Source organism: Octopus bimaculoides, chromosome 3 (assembly GCF_046866305.1).
Source record: "Octopus bimaculoides isolate indiv1 chromosome 3, ASM4686630v1, whole genome shotgun sequence".
Classification (NCBI taxonomy): domain Eukaryota; kingdom Metazoa; phylum Mollusca; class Cephalopoda; order Octopoda; family Octopodidae; genus Octopus; species Octopus bimaculoides.
In genome coordinates this window covers 88,675,963-88,702,536 of record NC_142930.1, presented here as the reverse complement: position 1 = coordinate 88,702,536, position 26,574 = coordinate 88,675,963, and the positions used below count along the sequence as shown (strand labels likewise).

Here is a 26,574-nt window from a genome sequence, read left to right as displayed (position 1 = left end):
TCCCTCTCTTATACCCACCCTCTCTCCTCTCTTCCTCTCCCCTCCCATACCCATCTTCCCCCTCTCTTACATCCACCTTCCCCTTCTCCCTCCTAGTCAACACCCCCTCATAAGCTCATCCCACCACACCCCAACACACTCCTACTCTACTTTCCCACTCCACCCCATCCAATTCCTTACACCCACCACCCACCCCTACCCACATACCCCACCCTACCCACAGACCCCTACCTCTACCCCACCCTCAGCCTAACCCACACTCCACCCATGCCTTCCCCACCTCCCAACACCCTCACATCACACCACACCAATACCCTCGCATCACACCAGGCACACACTACAACTGACCAACTACTTTCTCCCTTTCTCCCTTCCCCATTTTCACACTACATACGTCAAGATCACCAGCATTCTACCTCCCACACACAGTCCCTCGTTCCCGATCACCGTTTGTTATCTCCCCCTTTCTTAGCTCTCCTGAAATAAGAAATTCTAACTTCCGGTCAGCCATTGTTATGATCGGCCATTATTATGATTGACCGTTGACTGAACACTATTCAATTTTTTTTCTCCATGTTTTTCTCCTTGTCTCCGTATTCTTTCTGTTGAAGAGCGTAGCTCGAAACGTCAAAGACTTTCCGTATTCCCGAGCGTCATACTAATATATACTTTTGTTATTTACACCACCTGTCCTCGTCTATTGTTATTATTTGTATATTCTATTGTTATTATTTATATATAAAAATCCAGCCAACAGATATATGTATAAACAGATATTGTCTATATCCAAAATCTTCATGGACAGAAAACATGAGATCAGGCAAACAGGTTTTATCCCTGTATTTGAATAAGTGGCTGAACACTTCCTTTAACTATTTACAAAGACACTGCTTGTAAATCAGTAGAATTTGTAACTAATTCAATTAATATATTATTTGTGCATTAACAGTGTTTTGCTTCAATGCCCTTCTGTACTAAAAAGTACATCTATACATTTTAAGCAGTGCTAAATGTAATAGATGTAAACACCTGTTTCTATATACAATATTATAGAGAGCAAAAAAAGAAGGATTGACTGTACAAGTTTCAATCCTATATTGTAATTTCATCACTGATTGAATACTGGCTTTGACTGTCCCTATTTACTTTAGCTTTTAATAATCATGGTTTATACATACTGCTTCTCTGGGCAGTTAAAAAAAGGTTACTCACTTACTGGTGAAAGCCCAACATGATTGAAATCACTCCAGCGTATCTCTCTTTTCCTGCCCACAAACATATTATTCTGAGAGACTTTAAGATTGTTTTTATGGTAAATCCCATACAAACATCTATCTATTATGTACAGTATTTGCTGTCATCTGTACATCTATAGTTATATTCTGTAAAACAAAATGGCATATATATATATATATATATAAAACATTAACCTGTACCCATATACAGTTAGCAGGTAAGTTTAACTGCATAAATTCTCCAAGGTATGGGTTCATAATTCTTGCAGCCACGTAAATATACATTAGTATACATTAGACATTTTACCCCTTAATATAAGGGGTGTATTGTATGATAAATGATACACAAATTTTCTGTGAAATACTTATATCAGAATATTTTACACACATAAACACACACATTCATAATGTAGAGTTCTTGAACCCTCCAAAACAAAATAGGAAGGCTTCATCAAAGTAAATCAGTAAAAAATATTGAAATAATGAGAATTCTTTTATAAATAAATATTTCCTTTCGAAAAAGTTTTTATTGTTGAGAGACCATGCCAAGCCTGATGTGCAAATGCTTAATAAGGAAATAACCAACTAAACATAGTCACCCTGTTAGTCATTATGTTGAATTCAGGTATTCATAGTATCTATGGATGTATTGTGGTTAGTATATTCAGAAATATTTAGTAGAAAAAAGTGTGAACAGGGTCAGAGTTTAAATAGAGTGAACAGAGATAGGGTTTATTTGATTCAGCAGAGAGAGGGGGAATAGAGAGAGATGAGTCTTCTTCCACATTCTCCGGATACTGTAATGCTTTTCTCTGATAATCTCTCTTGGCAATCACACATTTATAGTGTTGCTGAGACTGTGTCTTTAAAAGCTGAGTTTCTCCTTAATGACTAGAAAATACTTAAGTCATTGCTTGTGTAGCATTAGCCACAAGTGTATTCCTACATTGGAGTCTTGTTTTTATAAATGGGATGGTACATTTGGAAACATTTTAGAGTACTTTCCAAAACAAGCAAGTCAACTAACTAGTAGGTAGTATTTCACTAACCAGTATACTACAACACTTTGCTTTCTGATATGCAGTGGCCTCTGCTTATCTTCTATCAATACTACAATGGCTTGTACACATCTGAGTACAATATGTGTTAAACCTGTTTGATGCATCTGTTTTTTTTTTTCTCTTCTCTTCTGTCCCACTGTGTCTCTCCACCCATATTCTGCAATAGTGAGTTGGCACAATCCTTCCTTTACAAAGATCTCTTTCTGTCCATGTATTCTCCATTCACAAATTCATTATCAAAAGCTACCCCATCTACTTTACCATTCTTAGAAGGCCTACAAAATCTGTAGTATTTTGCTAAGTCTACTACCCTCTCTTTCTGATTAAATAATTAAAGAACGAACAAACACTTTTGCTACAGTAGCACATTGCAGGATGATGTTGCTGTGTATAAGTATTTATGGATGGTTGAATACATTCATGCATGTGTTGTGTAAGTCAAAGAAGTAATCATTTGACCTCTGAATGTATAAATGGTCTTCTGCCTTGACTATATTTTTAGAGTTTTTTTTTTCTTTTTTTTTTGCTTCTCATATGAACTACAAATGTCATGAATGTGTTTTATGCTGTGTTTCTTAGTGTGCTCAGTACTTTGAGATGTTTTTGTCATTTAGCTTTTGGACAACCTATGGTTAAAAACATTCTAGCTGAGACTAGCCTCATGTTTGGAAATATATAAGACTCTATTGTCCTTTCATTTTAAGATAGTGGCATGTGACTTTCAAAACTATTCAACTGCTATTTTTAGTGGGTTGACTCAAAATTTAGTGTCTAAAAGATATATGTATATATGAAGTATAAATAAATAGATAAATAACAATGATATATAAGAGATAAGAATATTTTTGGAAATTTCTAAATACCATTTCCTGCTATCTGTTTACTCTTTTATGAATGGAAGGCTCCAACAACTTTTGTGAAAATGGGTCACTGTCTACAAAATGGAATTGCAAGAATAACATAAATATAGCTGTGTGTGTGTGTGTGTGTGTGTGGAGAGAGAGAGAGAGAGACATATATTTATACACATACACATATATTTATTCAGTCTTCATGAGAATCGTTGGCCTTGAATTTCTTAGATGACATCTGACTCCAAATCTCTGACCTACATCAGTCTTATATTAAATCAACCACCAATTAACAGAATACTTAATATCTCTTCTTCCCATGTCTAAATCAAATGAGAAGTCTTTTCTTCAAATGCAAGTTCTATTTAGTATTGAGACACTCAGTTTGTGCATTGGCTGTGAAGCATTTTATATTTGGCTATGATATATTTTTCATTGGCACCACAGTGATAGTAATAAATGAACTCTGACGCGAAATTTCAAAGATCTGAAACTACAGTAAGTTTGATATCTATACTGTACTGTTGAGGAATTGATGTATATCTGCCAAGTTTCTTTCCACAACACGACTGTTTCAAGCATATAAATTATGTTTTAGTAAACAAAGGTTCTTGAAATTTTTATGCTGTGTTGGTATAAAATTAATTTCTTAACAGCAAGTGGATGGCAGAATCAATACTTTGTCGCTCAAATTCAGCTCACATCCACTTTGACTTCTGCTTTACCAAGAAATGTTAAAATAAATATTGTGATTGATGTAATTGACTATACCTTAGAAGGTGGTACCCTACCATGGCCACAGTTCAATGACTGATACTAGCAAAAAAAAAAAAGACAAAAAATGTTATCTCTCTAACACTGAAATGAAATGAAATGTTTTCTTTATATTTATGAGATATTTTCTTGGCACTATGTAGAGTTAAGTGAGACTTTGTCATGGATTATAAAATGTCTGAAACTACTATAGATTTAATACATGCTCCATACTGTTGAAGAGAACTTGGGGTATATCCACTGAGTTTGATATCACAGCAAGAAGGTATACTATGAACATATTGGTATATTTCAATATAGCAATGTCTTTTGTTTTGTATTTTTATTCACATTACATTATAACTTTCATATTATAAGTTAGTATAGCTCCCATATCTTTGGGATTTTGTTTATCTCATTTGGCTCTGACTCTCTTTCTGTAATGTCTTCATTTCAATGCTATTCAGTTTTCCATATCTACACATGCATCACAATGTCTAACTACTGTTCAGAAAGAATATCTCATCATTAGATATCACAATTCTCTGAACATTTTGCCACTTTACTCTGTATCAGCACTGCTCTACACTAAAAATTTAAGGACTAGGCGTTATCTACCACTTCCAGAGTTTTTAAACTTGAACTGTCATTCCATTCAAATGCATCCATTGCTAGCACATTTAAACTTAATCCTTTCACATAACTTACTACTATTAAATCTTTACCAATGACTGACACCTTAGGCTTGGCCATGTTTACATGTCTCCTATTTTTTACCACATTGTCTTCGCAATATTTATTCAATAATTTTTCTATTCAAAATAATATCATTTTGTATAGTATTTAGGCTCTTTAATATCTTTCTTCCGTTAAGAATGCTTTCTATTTCCTTACAGGAACTACACTTATTATATGATCTATAGAAAAGGAAATGGCATTAGTTACTTCAATCAGATTGTTTCTGGTTTCATAGGCAATTTATTATTCTTAACTATATTAATATATGTATTATTGATTTATTTCTATAGTCAGTTTGCTGAAATCAGCAGTAATTAGCACTCAACTCCAAAGGATTCCCACTTATTAAATTTACGGAATACGCTTTTGAAATGTTGCCACAGCTTTTAGTTGCTTTCTCCTAAAAGCAATTCGTCTTAGCATTTACACTAAAAAATATTTCACAGTACCATCATATCACCCAAAAACCAATATTGTAGCTAGCACTGACAATATTTCTGTGGAGTTGCTTAAGCATAAAGAGGAGTCCATACTCCAGTTGATATGCTCTATAACATATCTGAGTCACTTAAGAAGTTGTAACTAAGTGAACTAAATATAGTAAAGCTACCCATCACCATCAAACAAACATACAAGGAAAGATGACTTAAATATTTGTCATAAGTGTTAAAGTATCATACTTCTAATTGTGGGCTAAGTTTTCTGTAAACTACTTCCTAAGAAACTTTAGAAAGAAGAAGTTAATAGTATGTTTCACAAAGAGAAATCAACCTTTTACTATGTCAGCGCTTACCTTGAATAGATTCTTTTGTAAGATCATTGAATAGACAATTGAACATCAAAAGAAAATTGTTAGTTTATAAATGACTTTGATAGTACTTTTCATCATTCTATATGGAAAAGACTGAGCTATTATGAAATTACTTTATGCTACATTTACAAATTTAAACCAATGTATCAAATGTCTTGTTGCTAGGTTTTAACAACCAACTGAAAGTTTTATCAATTTTATCAAGGTGAACAGACTGTATTTTTCACTTTTCTTCTTTGTTAATGTTTTATTTTATACAAAAGAAGTCTTTAAATGCTGAAAAGTAGAAAATTTACTAGTGAAACCTTTGACTAAGTGGTTCTTATTTCGCTGAAATGTTGCTTCAATCAGAAAAATCTGTTGTGTAATATAACTGTAACAAAGAAAATTTGTCCTTTGATAAGCAGCATTAAAACAAATTTAAGAGAGTAGTTTCTGTGATGATCACAAACCTTTAAAAAAATCTTTTATTGAGTACAACACTCTCACAAGTTCATCTAATGTGTAGGTCAGTGTAGAAGTTAGAATCTAATTTTTCCTCAAGGAATCATCAACTCATTCATTTTATGCAGTTTTGTCAATACACAGCTTGGTTGAGAGAATGCTGGAGTGGAGATAAGTGACTAAATATCGTATAGTTATGGCCTTTTCTTGTATGTTCATGTATGTATCATCTACTCTGAGATAATTCTTGCTGTATAGTCAGCAAAGTTTGCTTGTACTAGGTTTCATAACTTAGAAATTTTTGTCTGTTTCTCTTGAGGTCTTGCCTTCCAGAATTAAAGACCTTTATTCAGAACATAATGCTACATTGATGACAAGATATGTAAAATCAACCTTTCAGCTTGGAGTCAAATGGCCTAAAAATGGAACCTTATGCAACTTTCAATTTGTAAGATATTTCCAGAAAGCAATATCTATAAAATGATGTTGCAATTCTATAAAGCTGTAGTTGTTCTTAATAGTAATTCATGTTCTTCATCTTGGAATATAAAAAGAAAATATGATGTGTTTCTATTTAGGATATCTTCACAAACTATTTAAAACACCTCCAGTATCTACATTTATATAGAAACAGACTGGACAGGGAAGAGAGTACATTATCAGACTTTATACCTTATTAAAATATTATAAAAATGGCAGACCTAAAATACCATAGAGATCAATCATAGTAATAAGATATTAAATAGTCACTAAATCCATGAATGAGATGAAAGAATATTAGTCAACAGAGAAAGATGAAATTGGTATCTAATTGCTTCACTCTGAACTGAATAGAAGATAGTGATGATGATATTATTGACATACTAATCAATCGTAATGCATATATTTTCATAATTTTTCCTGCTTTTTTGGTTTATTTTCTACATAATTCTGCCATCTCTAAAACCACAAATATTATTTCTTCATCCTAATCTTGAGAAAAAACAATTATTTTCCATAACTGTTCAGAAATCTTGCTCCTTAACCTTATTTTTATATCTAATAGCATAGTTAAAGAATTAATTATTTTCTTTTAACTGTATAGAGTAAATTTAGTTACTTTCATAATTATAAAATATTCTAAATAGACTGCCGTGCAAAAAATATATATGCATGTATAGGACAGATTTCATATAATAATTAGGATTATTTCTAATTTTGGCATCAAGTTAACAATATTTTAGGGCTGTGGGCAAGTTGATTACACCAACCCCAGTAACTGACTGCAATTTTGCTGTATAAAGATCAAAAGGATGAAAAGCGAAGTTGACCTCAGTAAGATTTGAACTCAGAACATTAAGAGCCAGAAGAAATGTGGTTTAGCATTTTGTCTGATGCACTAACAAACCTTGCAACTCACTACCTTTATAATAATAATATAACTGTAACAAAAACTAGTAACTGGTTAATCATATTTTTAGTCACCCGAAAATTAAACACTTCAAGATGTATACACACACACATACATACACACACACACACACACATAAATTCTTAAGCTTAATGCTGTTTCATTGACTTTGCTCTAATCCTACCCAGTAAAAATAATTAACTCTATGCTCTTCATATATCTATGCAATACTGTCAGTCAAATACATTCATTTGTAACATTTTTAAATTAAGCTCTGCTTCTGTGTCTAATGTGTTTTTTATTTCTTTCAATATAGCTTTTCAAATTATTTTTAATTTAAGTCTTGGGTGAGAGAAAATAGTTACAAATATAACTATAGGAAACTATTTTTATTAGTTTATCCTGTAAGCACTGGCAATTTGATACAAGTAGAAAGGGTTGTTTTACATATTTTTTAAAGAGAATTTACTCAATACAGCAAATATTTGTTTTATATTTCTGGTTAGCAGTTATCTTAGAAAGACAGCCTTATTCAATTATCATGTATATTTGGTTACATAACTATTGTTTTAGGTCTATGCATTTCCTTAAAGGAATCTGGAAGATTCCATTTACACCTATGTATTTTTAGTTGCATATAGTTCTTCAGTTTGATTTACTAGGTTCTGCATACCATTCTCAGTTAGGATTTTATTTTGTTATTCTTGTCTTGAGGGATTCTCGAATGACTAAAATCAATAATGATTCAAAACTTAATATTACCTTTTCTTTCAACAGTAGTAAAAAAAGGCATTTTTCAAAAATGATTATCTTTCAAAAAAAAATATCCAGTTGCATATTATTTATGAAGAAATACTATTTATAAATGTATTGATATAAATATGTTGTTTATAAATCATTCACTGTTAATGATGTCACTTAAAATATGTAAAAGAATTTAGAACTGAGAAAATTAAACATCTAATACTTAAGAGGCTTTAGTCCAAATTGAAATTGTGTCACAATGAGAATATGTGTCATAACATTGATGAAATTAATACTTCAATCTACATCAAATATTCGAACATCTTTTATTGGCAGTATTTTAATAATCGCTAAAGTATATTTGCAACAGCTTAGTTGCACAGGTAACATTAGTTTGAAGAAACAGTAAGTTGGATTAATGTGAATCAATGTACTTAGGGAAATAACTATCCAAGAATTATTCTTAGCATGGAATCTCTCAAGTAAAAATAAAGTCATCCAGTTATGTACTACCTGTGAATATATATATACATATATATATTGAAAACAAAATGTACACTCATCATCATCGTCACCACTACCATCATTTCAACATCCATAGATCTATGCTAGCATAGGCTAGAAAGGTTTGCAATACATCATATCTCCATACATCTCAATTCTGTGTCACCTCTTATGTAAGGCTCACCATTCTCAGTTCTCACGTTACCACTTCTTGTCATGTCTTCATCTATGTCAAACACAGCTTACTCTCTTCGGTCGATTTATGACACTCTTTCATCTGGGATATGTTGTCCATTTCTATGACATACTCATAATAATGCAGCTACTTCCCATCATATACTGATTTTCTTCCAAACAACTTTCTCAGTTCTATTGCATTATCTTCCACATAGATTAATATTTCACATCCTAAAAAATGTACATAACACATTCCTTCCAGCCACTAGGTATCTTCTACATAAATTGCTAATGTACCCCGCTATGTAAATTAGTGATTCTTGCTATGTTTTAAAGTCTGATTTTGGCACACAAGAGAGAAACCTGTTTCTGTTAACAAACATCTCTGATTTATTTCCTCTGGCTACTCTATTTTCACAGGAAACACTTCAAGTGTTAATTATGTTAATTTATTTTAATTGCATATCACATGATTTAATTAATAAGCACAAATACGCAACTGGGTGGTAGAGCCTGTATGTGATCATGTAACCTGCTAGAAAAAGTAACAAAATCTTTCTCAAATCATACTCTGCTGTTTTAAAGAAGAAAAAAGAGGAAAGACAAATTGCATAACATAGTCTGAGATAAACTGTGCTATGTCTGAAAAGATGTGATGGTCGATGAGGTTGACTGGGGGCTAAAAAACAACAACATGCAAGTGCACACATGCACAGTCTTTGCAAGCAATCAATGTTTTGTAGAAATAATTGATCCACACTGAAACATCATAAAACAAATCATTACAAAGCACAACAGATAGTTAGAGTAAAGTAACTAGGAAATTTGTACATAGACTAATGATATTGATTCAAACAATTCTAAGAATCTACCTTACAGCTATAGCTGAAAGATTGCAGATTATCTCTCAAGAAACATTTGTAGAACAAATTAATGACTAACTTTATCATAAGTGGAAACCGTATTTTTCTATATTTGTCAGATTTCTATTTGTATATGATATATCATGTCATATGTCAGAAAAGTTTTAAGTCTATTATGTTTTGATTACTTATTTCACTTTGGTGCCTCTCTTTCAAGATGATTGCAAATATATCCTACATTAGCTAAATATAATTAATCTTTCACTGAGAATTTCTGAAAGAATTTCATTATTGACAGTATTTTGTGAGTGAATTAACAAGAAATTCAACAAAAATAAATATATTTTCATGTAAAGGCTATTGAAGTACTTTTAGTGTATTGCAAAACCATTATGTAAAAATAAAAGGTTAACTATGGAAATCTATGAGAGTTTTCACAGGTGGTAGATGTTAAACCAATTATTCTACTTCCTTGAATAAAAGAACAATGTGAAAGAAAAATGGCAATGTTATCATTAATTTAAATCTTGTAAAAATAGAAAGAGTTAAATGTAATGCTAACTTATTGTTCATTATTATAAATTATTTTATTTACAAAAAGATAATATTGTTTTATGATTAAACTATCCTTTAAATGATAGGTTTAATAACATATTTATTATTGCCTTGTATTTTTAAGTCTGTCTTGACAATGGTATATGTAAATTAATAGTTTGGCTAGATATGAATATTGGGATACAAAAGTCTACTACAATAAAATCTTACAAAATCTCATTTGGCTTATATAAAGAAAACTTTCATGGTGGAATTTTGTTATTATTAACCCTAGATCAAACAGAGCTATGATTAAAAGTGTACCAATTCTGCAATATATCCTTTCCCTATCGGAGGTAATAAAGTGTGATTTGATGGGGATTTGACTGCTGTTGCAAGTAAATCAATTGACCATCGAAGCTTTGTCATTAGTTTGAGTAATTGAGGATAAACAAAGTGTGTACGTTTTATGAAATTGAGGATATGTCGGCTTACTAAGCAACCTTGGTAGAACACCAGAGATGTGAGTAAACCACAATCATGACCATCCACATGGCATATTTCTGATTTTGTTGTGAATGTCATCCATATAATGTTAGTGAAACAGAAGAAACTAGTAAACCTTTGAAGCTCTAGTTTTGTGCTGGATATTCTTTTTACATAGAAGCTTAAAATTGATATTAAAAAAAAACTAAATTTTACAACCTCTAATGAAATATATCACCAAACAATAAATAAGAGATTCTCTCTCTCTCTCTCTCTCTCTCTCTCTCCCTCTCTCTCTCTCTCTCTCTCTCTCTCTCTCTCGTTATTTGTAACCCAGTTTAATCTCAGAAATGTTAAAACCCTTTAAGCCCTGACCATAAGATATTCATGTGAAGTAATGCTACAATATAATTCTTAGTGCTTTAAGAGTTTATTTTATATGGAAAAGAATAACCACCATTTTTATTGACACTGATATGCCTTTCCCGTTTGCTCCAATATATTGACATTAACTGACTAATATTTTTGAATATTAGATACAAATTGGATTTTTTTTTCAGAGTATTCATGTAACAATTGAAATTATCTTCCAGCTAAGCCTATTCATGTCATTGATAGTTTTCTATGTTGTTTACATAATAGCAACACATCAACTAGACGAATAGAATTATAGGCTAAATATGTATTTTCTCCAATTTTCATCATTTCTAAAACTCTCTTCTAGCTCCCTTCAGAATTAGTTAATCATTACAGCAATCTATTCTCTTTAATGAAAAGAATACTGCATATTTTATTCTCATATTTTCTATTTGATTTTGATTTTTACTTGTTTTCAACTAATTTTCCTGTGATCAAGGGTTTGGTTAGCTTTTTTGAATTTTGGCTATTACACATGAATTGTTTGGAGTTGTATTTGTTTTATAGCTTAATGCTCTTCCTGAAACTACTATTCAGCTGTAACATGAAGTTTTCAGCTAAACAAGTTGAAGCAAGCATAGTAATGTGCAGAATACAATGAAAAGACTAACAATGAAAGGACTTTCAGCCTATGCACAAAGTTTTATCTAAAAGTATGAAATATGGAATCTAAGCTTAGGTATTGGCTTAAATGAATTATTTATTCTATTTTCTAACATAATGTATCCTAATGTTGCGATGAATATAGATGTTGTCGGCAAGCAGCATATAAACAGAATGTAATGGTTTTAGCAAATATTAAAGAATATGCCATTTGTCAGCACCATTATCACTTGGCAGCACAGATAAGAGCTGATTTAATCTCTGACATACATTGCAAACCAATCTCATAAAAATGGGGGAAAAAGTTGAATTGTGAACTGACTTGGATGACTCTTAGCAATATTAGTAGTATATTGGCTTCAGAATTGATATCATTTGAATGTTGTTTTTTAGGGTTGAAAACAAATTGGAAATGAAATACAAGGTCAGAAATTTGGTTACAGATCAAATGCAACTAAAATTAAAGCTGACATATTTTGCCAACTTTCAATGCAAATTTTGTGATTTAATCCCAATATATGTGGTATCATGATTTCATTAATCTTCATTTTCTATTATATACCATTCTACCCAACATTCTCCTTCCCTATATCAACATATAAGTTTTACTGTTATTAGACAAAATATTTTTGCTTTAAAGTTTTATGATGGAATCTTAGTATTGATTACTGAAAGATTGGAAACATCAAACAAATAAATGGATATTTTCAGAACTGTTTTAAATATAATGTTCAAAAGAGGAGTGACAAAGTTATAGTTTTAGTGGTAAATATTTGGTAGATATTTTTAACTATCAAAAATGGTGTAATTAAATTTCCCTTACCAATATTTACCTTTTATATATTTCATCTCTGTGGATACTATATTATTAGTAACATTAATCACTTCATCTTATTAATTAATTATCTTATCTGGCCTTCTAATCGCATATAAAAGTTTTAGATTATTCTCATTTATTTAAATTGGTTGATGTAGAAGTGAATCTGATATAATACTTGTGTGTTGCCCAATTTGACATTTAGAGTATTGCAAGCTACCTGTGTTATTTTCCTTCAGTTCTGTTTTCTTATTATCTGTGCCATGCCCTTCCCTTAACATTTCTAGCACTATTTGAGTGTAATTTTTTAAATCAAAATCAAAAGCATTCATTGAAACATCTGCAAGTATTTATAGCTGGATAAATTTAGCTTAATATTTTACAATGTCTACTTAATGACCAGAGAACCACAAAGTTCCTCTAAAAAGTTATCAACTACTGATAAATCCTTTATTTATCTATACCTCATTTCTAAAAAGTAACTAGAAATGTTTATATCATTCTTAATATGTATACGTTATACCATAGTTTTCAGAGACAAAACAACATTCTCCATATATTAGTAGTGAGTATCAACTATTCCTTTTTGAGAACATTAGTTTTAATCATAGATGAATACAGAATTGATGAAGTTGTAAATACTAACAAATTTATTGTTGAGCTATTTAACAGCTCTGACTAGCTGTACATTCCAGTAAAAAATGTTTCTTGATATAATAATAATTAATATTTTGTATAATAATTTATCAATAATAAATAATAATTGTTGCACAACTATGACTGTTTATTGGGAAAACATGAAAATCATTAGGATTTTCAATAAAGTAATTCAGTAAAACATTATTTGTAATTAAAAGAGAATATTGATTCATGTTCACAAGGAAAGTTTCATTAAATCTCAGTAAAAATATTTTCCCCCCATTATACTAGTTTTAAGTCCAATATTATTCTTACCGATCTAACATAAACATCAGATAGCTTAGATTCCAACCAATCATGTAAGATTATTGAATTTGCTCTTTGATGACAACCAGAATTGTCAATTTCTAGTGTTCTAGTTTTTAAGTCAGTTTTTGTGCTCATGACAAATTATACAAATGTACTTCTCTATTGCCATATAGTAAGAATATAATGCTCTGGAGAGGGTAGCAGGCTTCACCAATTTTCCTAAGATTGTTCAGTTTACATGTTCAGTGTTCCAGTTGTTTTTGTTGTTTAATCGAGGTAATCTAGATTGAACAAACGTATGATAAAAAGTGTTATAATTTTGACATTCACATCTTCTCATAATGGGAACTACCATTTTCCACTGTACCCCTTATTTCAGATGGTAGGGTGCATTTAGAGGAAGATTTGGTAACTATTTTTAACAGGTTGTACAGAGATACAATAATTATCAACAGATATAATTAATCTAAATTCTTCTTCATCCATTTTTGAAGATGACCAACACTCCACCTCTTAGATAACAACAGCTCTTCTTAGAGAGTTTCAGATAACTGAATAATTGTGACTGTTCTTACCTTGTACCCTCACAAATGAAAAAACTTCAGATGTTGTTGCAGACATATTCAATACACCAAACATATCAATGAAAGCCCTACTGTCTGTTTGTGGTTCCAAGAAGTTTGAGTCTTGGTATTCACTGGACAACCAATGTCACTCTCTTATACTTAACTTCTTAGACTAGTGTAAAAACAAGTTAAGGCAACGGACTAATACTGGAGATGTAGTGGGATGGCTAAGGTAATATGTGTGCCTCACCAAGCTCTGAATGTCTATATGTTCTTTCAGCCCACTAAAATTCAACCTCTAATGATAGAGCTTCTTCTGCATAGTCTATAAGAAATCCAGTATTCACATGCACGACAAACCCTTAAAGAATATCAGAAGGTGATTCACTGTCACATGTTAACAGTTTGTGGATCCACAAATGACAGCCAGTAACAGATGAGCTGTCCTAAAAAGAATTGATCAAAGATTTGCTCTACTATCAAAGATTTGTTCTACTTTGACATCCCATAATTCTATATTCAAATAAGAATATTGGAATGTTGTTCCCTCTCTCTCTTTCTCCCTCTCTCTCTTTCTCCCCCCCTCTCTTTCTCCCCCCCTCTCTCTCTCCCCCCCTCTCTCTCTCTCTTTCTCTCTCTCTCTCTCTCTCTCTCTCTCTATATATATATATATATATATATATATATCATTCAATCCATAAATATATATACAAAAAAAACACAACTTTGGTTATGCACACTGAGTGAAATGACAGTATAATCTAACAAAGAACTTATTTAAACAATCACCTGAAGAAGTTTACCTTATACTTTGAAAAGGTGATAGCGATTATGCAACATAATAATATCATCTCACCAATGTACTATGAGTGTAAGAATGTGTCAAAACAATTATAGTGATTTTAAATAAAGAATATCATTCAATCCATTTTGTACCATTTACACACACACACATACACACACACAAATATTTTGGATAGCATGTAGTTGATTGAATTGACTCCAGTACTTGATTAATATTTTTCTTGGACCTAGAAATGGAAAACACTCCCAGCAGGATTTGAATCAAAACATGGGAACCTAAATAAACACTGGAAGGCATTTTGTCCTGGATCTTATAACCATCTACTTCTTTTTTATTGCTACTGATAATTTAGATAACTTAGTTATTATAAACATAAAATGTCAAATTTTATTCAGTTTAAGCTTTTTTTTTAATAAATTCAATCCATATATGTTGTTTTCTTTACTTTTCGTTGAACTTTAAAGAATTTAATAACAATCAGCTTGTGATATTTTAGTATTGAAATTTAGAACTTCTACTAAATTTTGAAGAATTTCATATGTATTATATTTTAAACATTTTTTTTTCTTTTTATACATTATTCTTTTTTGTTTTTAATGCATTGTGATTTCTTTATTCTTAAATTGCAATTTAAAATTTTGTGGTGTTCTATGAAAATTTTGCAATGGAAACAACTTTTTCATTTCAGGAAGTGTATTTTAACATTGCATCTTTACAAATCTATGAGTAAAAAATATAAATAAAATGTCTATGAAGTTTCACTGTAAAATTATTGTTTTAGAAGAAAATCAAGTTGTTTTTTTTTTATATTTTTAATTTTTTGTTTCTGCTGTTGTCTCTATTGGTGCTGCTCCTAATACTACTGCTGCTCCTAATACTGCTACTACTGTTCCTATTACTACTGTTGTTCCTAATACTACTACTTTTACTGCTTCTATTACTATTACTTTAAATGATAATATAACAATAATAATAATTTCTCTTGTTACCTTCATCATTATCTTCAGATGTTTGTTTGCATGTGCTTGTATAATACTACCAATATGAAATCTTTAGATATGTTCTAAATTTGGTAAATTGAATAGGAAATAGGTAAGTTAAGTGGGAAATTGGCTTGTTAAACAACTTCAGTAGAAGTCATTTACAAGCTATCAATAATACATAGATATCTATTGTCATTGCTCTATTTCTGTATAACTAGATTGTCTTGTAGTGCGTGATATTAGAGAATGAAGTCGACTAGCTCTAATAGACTATTTTGAGACTAGACTCATTACAATCCTCTGATCCTAGAATAGATATAAAGTACTTTAAAGGCCAATTCCTTAAATCCTTTTATTGTACAGGTAATTTGATATATATCTAACAAAGGAAACTTGTTGGAAGCAGGTACAATAAAGTAAATATGCCTTCAAGCTCTTGAAGAGAGAAAATAATCTTTAGAAGTGTTTATACTAATAAAAAAAAAGTAGTTTTTGTGAAAAATAGCTATAATTTATTGTGCTTTCAAAGAGTGATTATTTTTAAAGAACCCGTTAAAAATAAGAGTTGTATTTATTTTGGCCATTTTGTAAGTATAGTTATAGATTGTTAGCTAATTCATAAGTTCAAATCATGTGTTCCAATGTACTTTATTAGTGGCATTGTTAGAAGATTATATACTTACATTATATCACCAATAAGTTAACTATGAAACTTCAAAACAAGCTTGAATTTGTTCTATTACTTTTGATTGATTGTTGTATATTAGAATTATCAATTGATGGGACACATCTAAACTACTGCTCGTCTTTTATTTTTTAAAATTTTGAAAGTGAAACACATGGAAACTACTAATAAATGGAATGTAGAAGTATTAGAAATATGTCCACCTTCTGATAATGTTACTATACCATAGTGAATCAAGAGTAATACAACTAATTTTATCATTTTAGAAAAATCTCATGGTTACCTCATTAGTGATATAAGACATATATATTCTTTTAATAGTGATGTTACTAATAAAGTAAATTATACATACATATATTTTGTGTGTGTGTGTGTTTGTAATAAGTGAAACTGTAGTAGATGAGACAAACTCTGTAATGTTGGAGCTAAACTGAAATAAGCACTTTCTGAACATCAAGTGAGATATGTGTCCCTGATCATTGGTTGGAAAGTTGTTTAGACTGATTTTCATATATATATGTTCTATCCAGCTGAATTGTATTTCGAATAAATTGTTGGTAGAATAAAGGTTATTTCTATGGTTTCTTAAGTATTAAAAACTTCAAAACTAAAAGACATAATATTGTAGAAGGTACAGATATGCATGTGCTTTCATGTATCTTACTAATGAATAAATTCTGTATAGTGTATTGTTTGAACTATTTACTCTCAAAAAGTTACTAAGATAATATCTCTTTAAAATCCAACCATTTTATCCTCCTCCCCAAAGTTTTGTCCACTTTTATAATAGATTTAAGACTTCTGTGAAACATTTCTACCATCGGTTGTTTGCAAAAGATTTAACTGATTTTTGGTACCTTCCAATCGTATTGCTTCCCTCTAACAATGTAAAGTAGCTTTGATCCTGCAACAAAGTATTCATGCATTTATCAATAATGCATTTCTACATTTCTTTGCCTTCTTGTATATTCAAGATAATATATCTATAAATCCTAAGAATATTAATAAAAATAGTTTTGTAGATGTCATTGAAATAATGAATTATTTATTTATGCACTTTAACCTATCCTTATATACTATGACAAAAAAGTATACCTTTTGATCTTTGTATAATGATAGTGGTCATCAGATGTTTGTAAAATTATTATAAAAGTAATTATTACTGAGATATAAGCAAAAAGATGTTAGTTTATTGAGGTTTTATGTTATTACTTTTTCAACACTTTTTAATGTAACACAATAATGATAATACAATATTTAGTGACGCTATCAATATTGAATATGATGATAATTATAATGAAAACAATCACAGTTTCATTTATGCGTGAGTGTTTTTTATTTTTTTTATATCAGCGGATGTGTGTGAGGAGAGATGGAAATAAAACTATACTTTTTTTATTTTTAAAGAACTATTTTTTTTTTTTTTTTATCAAGTTTCCAGTATTCAGAATTGTTCTAAAACATTTGTATAGTGTGTTGTATTAGATGTTAATGGAATCATTAGTTCCTTTCCTCACAACTTAAAACTGATTACAATATCTGTGCACCTATGTGTCACTTTCTGAGATCAGTGAGTTGTTGATCCCATATGTATTACAGTATATTTATTCAGAAATTGTATTGATCAAATGTAAGAGATAAATCTTGTAGTGTTCTTTGAAATGAGTACTTTCTTAAAGATTTCACTTTGCAAAACAAAAATTTCACCAATAAGAGTGTGCCATTAATGTCAGATCAACGTTCTTTGTTATCTGATTTAGAAAAACAAAAAAAAAATAATTAATTAAGATGTGTATGGAGAAGCATACATTTTAAGAACTCTGTGAATAATATTAATGATAATAATAATAATAATAATAATAAATGCCCTGATGCAGTACCAGGTAGTGGCTCTTATGACTTCTGATCTTAACTGATTGGAAGTGTTATCATGTATATTGTTTTGACTTGGTATAAAAGATGGGCTACATCAAATTTTCTGCTCAATACCACAGATTTGTTTGTCAGTTGCTTGACCATAACCAGTTGAGCATGTCCCTTGGTGGCTGACGATATGTGCGTCTCTGATCATGAGCAAAAGTAGTGCGAGAGCATCATAGTCATATGTTGAGAGGAATTCTTTGGAGTTTGGATAATTCACCTTTGGAAACATGGGTGTTTTGTTCAACATCCTTAAACAATCCTTATTCAGGGACCTTTGGAGCAGGATGGGCAACTCAACCTGAAAAAAATTCTAACGTCAGGAGAAGCATATTTCAGGGAGATAGTCTGTCACCATTGCTATTTGTGATTTGTATGATACTCCTCACACAGATATTATGGAAAGTGACATCGTGGTACACCTTGAAAAATGGAGGAAAGTTGAATCACCTGTTGTATATAGATGACAATCTGGAATGGTACATCAAACAACTGATTGAACCTTTGATTGTTGCTGTTAGATGTAGCAACATGATACCTAGTGAAAATGTCACACACCCAAAAGAATTTAAGAAACATGATGGAGAACAAAGATTGAACATCTGGAGAGTGAAAACAATGCACAGGCAGTACCTCAGAGAAATGGAAGGGAAAAACAAGACTGACACCTGGAAGTGGCTAAGTAAAAGTGATCTGAAAGGATGCACTCAGGAACAATCTCTGAGAACTAATTACACCAAGTTCCAAACAGATAAGAGTAGTGAACCACCCCTTTGAAGGATGTGTGACAGCAAAAACAAAACAGTTTTACATATTGTGAATGAGTGTAGCAAACTGATCCAAAAGGAATACAAAAGGAGGCATGAAAATGGGACTAAGTATGTTCATTGGAGATTGTGTGAGAATTATGATCTTGTAAGGACATTGAAATGATATGAGCATAAACTATTGTAGAAGGCGTCACCAAGAATAATGAGTATAAGATCTTGTGAGATTTTACAATCCAGTATGATTCAGTGATTGATATTTGGAGACCAGACATTGTTGAATTTTATAAACTGATGAAGGAAACCAAGATTATAGATATTGCCATACTTGGAGATGTATGAATGGCTGATAAAGAACTGGAAAAATTGAGAGGTACAAGCCACTGAAAGATGAAATTGCAGGAACATAGGCAATGAAAAGAGCAACTGCCATCCTTGTAGTTGTGGGGTTACTAGGAGCATTTACAACCAAGCTTGAGAAGTCTGTTATAGAAAATGGGATTGACATGAGGTTAGAATATACTCAGAAAACTGCTTTATTGGGGGCAGCAAGGATTTTGAGGTTGGTATTTAGATGTTAAATATTGTAGAAAGAGACAGGTTGTTGTCTGCTCTTACAGAATTACCTGGAGCAAGTGAAATCGAGAGCTAGATATACTAGCCAATAGTTGTGATGTTGAGCTATTTAGGATCATATGTTCATATTATTTCAAGAGTATTGCATTTTGCTCTGAGACACGAAACATTTGATTTACTCACCTTTGATAATAGATATGATGCCCACTTCACAGAGAACTTTGAACTATAAAACCATTTAGCAATTTGGTGTAAAATGACATCCATTTCAATATCAAATTTTACAGAAAAACCAAAGCTAGGATGGATATAGTGTAAACACTTACATTTATGTAAATCTTTTTACGTAGCTGTGTGCTGCTTTAATGAAGAGAAAAGGTACTCAGTATATAGTATAAAGTATGATTGTATATATCTGACTGGACTGTTTAGCATTACTTAAGTTTCACTTTTATGTATCATTAAGATTGCATGATGTAGTGTAATGATGTGCTCCTTTGTTCAAGATAGTGTTAGGGGTCTTACTATTTCATTGGCTGAACCAGACCACATGAGTCACTCTTAAGAAGTGATGACTCCCAACTGAAATGAAACTTTTACATACTGTGAAACAACTGCTTGATATTAGAAATCTTGTAACCAAAATATGCATAAATAATTATTTCAAATTTTTGCTGCAAGGGCACCTTGGAGGAGGGGGATGAGTCGATTACATCAACCCCAGTATTCAACCAGTACTTATTTTATCAACCCCAAAAGGATGAAAAGCAAAGTCGACCTTGACAAAATTTGAACTCAGAATGTAGCGATGGGCAAAATACCGCTAAGCATTTCATCAAGTGTGCTAATGATACTGCCAGTTTGCCGCCTTAAAATATGCATAAATAATGATAAGCAATGATAAGCAAAAATCAAATATTTTTGAAAGATAATAATAATAGTTCATAATAGTTAGCAAAATAATAATTAGCATAATTCTTGCTTGGTTGGCTGGTATGTTTGTTATGTGTTTCTCAGTACACTTTGTGTCTTGTGGTGCCTGCAAGAACATACTTTTCCTAAGAGAGGAGCAACTCTACCTGGCTTATTCAGAATTGGTAGTTCAGCTTGATTTTACATGTCAAGTCCTATGTTATGTTATTAGCCAGTTGTGAATTTTGGGTTCAGCAACTTTACAGTTGAAAGTCTCTTTGTACAGGGAAATGCTTGAAGTTCAAATTCTTTTATATGGAGGCATGGTAAAGAAGTTGCATCTCTCATTCTAAAGATGGAGTAATATAAATTTAAAATCTCAAGTTTTTAATTGCATATAGATGGTGACTTCTTCAACCATTGTATACCTTTTTCAGTATTCCAGTTTTAATGTGTAGTTGTTCTGCCTTTTAAAACTAAATGTAGTTCGCAAGATATGGCATCTGAACTTACTTCTTAACTTAAATGGATGTGCTATCACTATGTAGCCTTAAACATATTTGAATCAATCTGGCATACATTTTACTGTATGATCAGCAGATTCAACATCTACTCTCTATATTTTTTCTATTGATGATAACATATTTGAAATATGACCTGATTCTAATTTTTTTTTGGTGTGTGTGTGGGGGGGGGGGAGCAGAGGCTGAAGCCAAATTTTTTTTCTGAGTTTATATGTTGGTCCTTTGTTAGTTCATTTCATTTTTTTTTACATACAATGTATTGGTTATTATGCTTTTAAATTAGTATTCTTGGTGGTATCATGTTTTCAAGTGAGATTATGTGGTATTTTTTCCATTCCACACCTTTTTGATGTGAATATCAATTTGTTCATAGTGCTCAATCAGGTGAATATATCATTACTTTAAGCTTCATACTTACAAATTCAGATGGCAGTTAGCTCTTTTGTAATGAAATGTACCTTTGTCCACGATGGTATTGGAGCCAATTTATTCCATTGGCTAAGGCAGAAAACATGGGTTACTTAATCAGATAACTCCCAATCAAAATGAAACATTCTTCATTCTGCGGGATAACTTTGTAAAAGCAAAATAATTAGTAAAAATAGTGAAAATAAAAATGATTTATTATACTTAAAAAAATAATAATTAGCATAACTCTTGCTTCACTTGATGGCAAAATTTTCCATGTGGATTCCTTTGTACCCTTTGTGTTTTGTGATGCCTTAAAAGTATAATTATTCCTCAGAAGAAAGTGACTTGGTACTTCAGCTTGATTTTGTGTTAAATTTCATGTAACCCCTTTAACCAAGCTGTGAATTGCAGCCTTCATGAGACACAATGGGTACCAAGGAACCAACATGGAGAATTTTGTCATGCATATGTATGTATGTGTGTGTGTGTGTGTGTGTGTGTGTGTGTCTTTATTAAAGTGCTTATAGTTGAAAAAGACTACTTCAGTTAAGAACTCAGTGCATTGTGTAAGTCAGAGTAACAGGATTTATTCTCAATGATTTGCTAATCATTTCAACCAAAGAGATCTCTTTTGGAGTGAACTCTGTTTAACTTTTCAAACAAAGTCAAGAGTTTGCCTCCCTTTTGGAGTTAAGCACAGTTCTCTTCCAAGGAACCATTTTTGTTTGAAAAGGTTTGTAAATCATTTCAATGAACTTTATGCATAAACTGCAGATCACTGCATTATCAGTTCTCAATTCAATTGATCGGCCATTTACAGTGTGCACTGGTTTGCTTTTTTCCTTGGCACCAGCACTAGTAAAGTTGCTGTGTTGTTCAAAAAGTGAAAAAGAGTCCCACCCACCCATCTTGGTTGAAGGATTAGAGGTTAAAGAATGATGGATGAAAGAAATTTATTGTTGTGAGAGGATGGTAGTAGAGAATAACAGCTGGAAGTTTTGGAGAGAAATAATGAAGAAGACAGAAGTGAGAATGAGAGTAATGTCAAGGGTCTGTGTGAAAGAGCAGAAGCATAAAATGGTAAGAGTGATGGGGTAGCTTGCTTAAGTTGGAACCGTTACTTTCCTACGTTATATATATATTTTATCATAATTCTATGCCAGATTTCCATGTCTGCAATATGTGTGTGTGTTTATTTACACACACACACACACACATACACACACACACACACACACACACACAGGAAGTGAATTTCTTGAACATTCCACCATACTTGGTTTACAGTTATTTTTGTTGTCATCCTCTTGAGGATCTTCCACTAGATTATATCAAAGGCTGCTTCAAATCATCAAAGTGTAAGATCACTTGATGTTCTTTTGTTTCTTTAGTTATCTGTCTTATGTATATACACATATGTATATACATTTGTATGCAAGTGGGATTATAATGGGAGGAATATTAGGATTCATTCCTTCACTTGCACAAATTAATTTTGTAAAGCAACTGTATCATTTTTACCAAGTTGCCAATGCCTTAACAATTTAATTTGAATTCCATTTGCTAAGGAATGCCAGCAGTTTGTAAAGGGAACAGCCCTCCACCACCTCCACCAGATGTTGCTCAAAATGACCTTATGGCTCGACTTGGCCTGTTGCTAGAAGAACTCTCCAGCAGTGAACAAATGTCCACAGGCAGCAAAGAAGGCAACTGTAAAGAAGAGGCTTTTACTAGTATCTCTTCACTAACCAGCAGTGAGACCACACCAGATAAAGGCATCTCTGATACCAGTCCCATTTCAACATTAACGGGTAAGTTAATAAAGAAATGTCAGTGTTTATTGGTGTTCATTAATATGATTCTTTTTTTAAAGAAGTTTAATTTTTCACTTAGGTCTTTGAAAGATTTGTAGATGCTTGACAGAAAAAAATTTCACTTCTTTATCAAAGGTTGTATTACTGAGAACGAACTTCTTGATGTACCATTTATACATTGGTAAAAATAAATTTGTCTTAGATGTTTTGTATTCCAAAAGCAGTGTAAATTGAACTCTATCACATATATCAAGTAACTTGGATGCACAGTTATATCTGTTAAAAGAGACAAAATGATCATATCTTGAATAGGGCTATTTAATTGTGAGGAGGAAAATATGCTTACTTTCATTAGTTTCCAATTATTTTGTCATGATATCAATGGCTTAGTGAATGAGGTATTGCATTTCAGGGCAAATGAAAATTTCCTCTTTATACATAATTATGGTGTGAGTTGATATTGGTAATCATATTACATTATTATTTTTCAAGAGGCTATTAGTTTCTCTCATTTCTCAATATATTTATTGTCAATTTCCAAATGTTTTTTTCTTTTTTTTTTCTTTTTTTTTTTGTACTAAAATGAAATCAGTTGACACCAGAATATGTTTTCTCCACCCTGTTCTATGTAAACGTTTTCACCAAATATTGAGTACTGATCTTTTATATTTCAGTCATCTTAATGCTTATTTATGGTTCTTTTATCTAAGAACAAATGTAGACACATCATGTTATGTAAAGTGATAAAATGTTGCCATTAAACATTGCAGGGAACATTTTTCATATGTGACTATTACTACCACTTGGTGATTATTTAATAAAACCATTTTTTTACATGTTGATGGTTTAAAATTAAAGGCTTTTCTGAATGAAAGAAAGATTACTTTACCCAGATTTTATTCTGTTATATTTACTGTTTACCCTCTTGACAATTAATAATTTTTTAATGTTGTTACAAAAATGGCAACAGGCATTCTATAAATATATTTATAAAATTCAGTTTCAAATTATGCGATTTCTTCAAAACACAACACAAACTATGACCTCTACTAGTAAATACTTTAATCTTTGTAGATGGCTCTATACTGCATGTATATGTGTGTGTGTGTATATGTATACACACATCATACATTGTCTTTTGTCCATGGAAAAGAACCAGTTATATAAGTATGATATATATCATCTACAAGATTTTAGACTTGTACATAAGACAAGTTGCCTGACAGGCTAAAGGTGATTTGTTCATTGCCGATATATCAATATCTCATACCTGATTTAATGTTTCTTTAGATAAAACAGAGCACTACTTTCCAGCAACTTTTCTAGAAAATAGCTGCTATTTCAATCCATTTTAACAATTCCTACTCATCGTCATTCATCGTTTAACGTCCGCATTCCATGCTAGCATGGGTTGGACGATTTGACTGAGGACTGGTGAAACCGGATGGCAACACCAGGCTCCAATCTAAACTTGGCAGAGTTTCTACAGCTGGATGCCCTTCCTAACGTCAACCACTCAGAGAGTGTAGTAGGTGCTTTTACGTGTCACCTGCACGAAGGCCAGTCAGGCGATACTGGCAACGGCCACGCTCGAAATGGTGTCTTTTATGTGCCACCCGCACAAGCCAGTCCAGGGGCACTGGCAACGATCTCGCTCGATGTGAATAAGATTAGCTAGCTATTAAAGGAGCATACTCTTCAAGAATGTGCAAGTTGATAAGTAGGTAAACATTTAATCATCATAGAATAATATATTAAATTTGTTTGTACAAACAATACATATGTAGTAGGCCTATATGCTACTCAGTTTAATACCATAACATGTTGATTGAGTGTTTTTTCTAAAGTCCAATTTGTTGTAAATATTCAGATTAAACTCTCACTTTCCTCCTCACTCAGTTTTTCTTTAGAGTTTCACATTGGGCATCAGCTACAAGGATTTATAAATAAAACATAAATCTATGTACATATACATACACTCTATATACCCTATATGTCTAGAAATTTATAATCTTTGAGTTTTAATATTAAAACATCTACACTTGACTAGTTAAATATCTACAATAAGTTAGAAATATCACTCTTAACAATGGTCCTAAGAGGTTTTGTTATCATTTAAGACATGTATGATATCGACTTACTGTAGTGACTTTGGTTATAGATATAATTAGTTTTGGACATAGAACATATGAATGCATTTAAAAGTGTTTGAGTAAAGTTATGAGTTAAAGTACATAATTTTCATACAAGCAATAAGTTTAAGATGTATACATGTTGTTTAAGGACAATACAGAACTATCATCATTCTTTGTCATTTTATACCCATTTTTATATTTTACTCAATCTCAAATTAAAATGTTCTGATGAATTGCCATTGAAAGTTTTCAATTTTTAACAGAATATGGTTGGGATTTTGAAAAGAAAAAGGTTACAGACCTACATACTACATGAGAAAAAGGTGTATGTTACCATGTTAGTAAAAACATGAGAATTAATCATGAGGTGCATGCAGAACAATGAGAGTCCAAACAATAAAGTTTCTATTTAGTCTGTTCATAACACACATTATCTAAATGGGGATGTTCTCCAATGATGAAAAACAACAGTGATCAGATATTCATGTTCAAATCTGCCAAAACATATTGAGAATGAATAGATACTTTATTATTATGAGAATGATTGACAGAAAATAGTTATGCTTGCAATAATTGTGGCAGAGGTATACCAAAACTACATCAAATGAAATTAATTAAATTTGATCTTAGAAGATATCGATCAAATACTTGAAAAAAGGTGATGTAAAAAGGCAATATTATAAGCTATTCAAATAAAAATACAATGATGATTAGTAATTATGTTAATGACCATGTGTTTGTGTGATAGCATGCTATTAAAATGTATGTAAAGTAAATAAATAAATACATAAATAAATAAAAACATTAGAACACCTTCAAAGGAATGAAGTGATCATTTGCATATTACATTTGGCTGTTATTTTATAGAAGAGTATTTGTCTATACAATCTTCCTATTAAATGGAAACATTCAAAAGAAAATTTCACCATATAAGGAAATTGTATGCAAATAATACATGAGGAGTAACTTAATTTCTCTGAAGAAATGAAAGAAAGTTAATTTTGCTACTGTGATATTGTCGGACATTTAAAAATAAGCAGGTTTCTCTGCATTTAAAAGGTTAAATAATAAATTTATAAACAATCATTATAATCAGATTC

General features: G+C 31.4%; 1 protein-coding gene across 5 annotated transcripts in view; it reads left to right on the top strand.

Moving 5' to 3' along the window:
• LOC106876010 (protein TANC2) overlaps positions 1–26,574 on the top strand; it is a 264,847-nt gene that overhangs the window by 190,869 nt on the left and 47,404 nt on the right. For 3 of the 5 annotated variants that reach the window (XM_014924376.3, XM_014924375.3, XM_014924374.3), the window contains one exon: positions 23,094–23,336. The exons of the other annotated variants lie outside the window; for them this stretch is intronic. In XM_014924376.3, coding sequence (XP_014779862.1) covers positions 23,094–23,336 — 243 coding nt within the window. The remainder of the gene's footprint in view (positions 1–23,093; positions 23,337–26,574) is intronic. 5 annotated transcript variants of the gene reach the window in all.